Below are 1300 nucleotides of genomic sequence, written 5' to 3'. Positions count from 1 at the left end.
ATTATCATTTTGAGTGTATGTTTGTGCTCATCTTTCTAAGTAGAACTTTTTAAATGTTAACTGACTTCCATGGACTTATTCCTTTGAGTTCTCTTAGATATACGGCCATAACTACTCTTAATTAATCATTGGAGTTGTACCTTGAATATGTTCTCATGCGTGCATATTTTAATTCACTTGGACAATGCCAATGAGATCCTCCTCTATTCATGTTAGCACACGCAATTGGCTCATTGCGTTGTTGATATGCAGTATGTTTAATAAATATGTTATCAGGATGCATGTTTCTTAAGTTTTATCTGTCTTAGTTTAGTTTATAAGGATAATGTCAATGAATTCCCCATCTTTGCATGCTAGCACAAGCAATTCACTCAGTGTTCTCAATAATGTAATGTTTCATTTTGTTTTTGTTTATTTACTTTCTGCATGATATCCCATGTGTTGCAGGTTGTTCATACACAGGCAAAGGGTATAGCAGATCAGGATGTTATATATAAATATATATCAAGAAATTTACTTTTTGTAGCTACTGTTTCTCCTAAAGCTGCTGGAGAGATTGGATCAGCGACACCAGAAGAAGCTTGGCTAGTTGCATATCTTATTGATGCTGTTACCGGTCGAGTACTCCACCGTGTCACCCACCAAGGTGCACAAGGACCTATCCATGCTGTAAGTGATGTCTTATACTGTTCCATATAATTTCCAGTCGTTTCTATCTTCATTTGCAGATTTTTGTATTATGCATTTTATAAAGGAGAAAAACAATCTGTTGATTCTATCTCCTGTACTCTATGAAGGTTGTAAGTGAGAACTGGGTTGTCTATCACTACTTCAATCTCAGAGCACACAGATATGAGATGTCTGTTATAGAAATCTACGATCAGTCTCGGGCTGTAAGTTTTTGTTATATTTGGTTTCATCGTGATTAGTGTATGCTTTTGATTAGCCTAATGAGTATGAATTTGAAAATTTGCTTACAGGACAACAAAGATGTTTTGAAGCTTATACTGGGTAAACATAACTTGACATCACCGTTCTCTTCGTATTCTCGACCTGAGGTGATGGTGAAAAGTCAGTCATACTTCTTTACTCATTCTGTGAAAGCAATAGCAGTGACATCAACAGCCAAGGGTATAACTTCCAAGCAACTTCTTCTTGGGACTGTCGGCGATCAGGTTAGTTACTCAGTGCAGCCATCAGATATATTTTGTCTTTTTGCAATCATGCAAATAATTATGTCAGGTACCAAATATAGAATGTGGCGTCCACCCTGCTTTTTTTTGGGGTGGGGGGTGGGGGG

General features: G+C 37.1%; 1 protein-coding gene across 1 annotated transcript in view; it reads left to right on the top strand.

Moving 5' to 3' along the window:
• LOC109850690 (ER membrane protein complex subunit 1) overlaps positions 1-1300 on the top strand; it is an 11034-nt gene that overhangs the window by 6341 nt on the left and 3393 nt on the right. The window contains exons 8-10 of the mRNA XM_020420747.1: positions 448-669; positions 798-893; positions 981-1175. Coding sequence (XP_020276336.1) covers positions 448-669; positions 798-893; positions 981-1175 — 513 coding nt within the window. The remainder of the gene's footprint in view (positions 1-447; positions 670-797; positions 894-980; positions 1176-1300) is intronic.

The sequence above is a fragment of the Asparagus officinalis genome, chromosome 7 (assembly GCF_001876935.1).
Source record: "Asparagus officinalis chromosome 7, Aspof.V1, whole genome shotgun sequence".
NCBI lineage: Eukaryota > Viridiplantae > Streptophyta > Magnoliopsida > Asparagales > Asparagaceae > Asparagus > Asparagus officinalis.
Note: the sequence above shows the minus strand (reverse complement) of the source record. Positions and strands in the feature narration are given on the sequence as shown.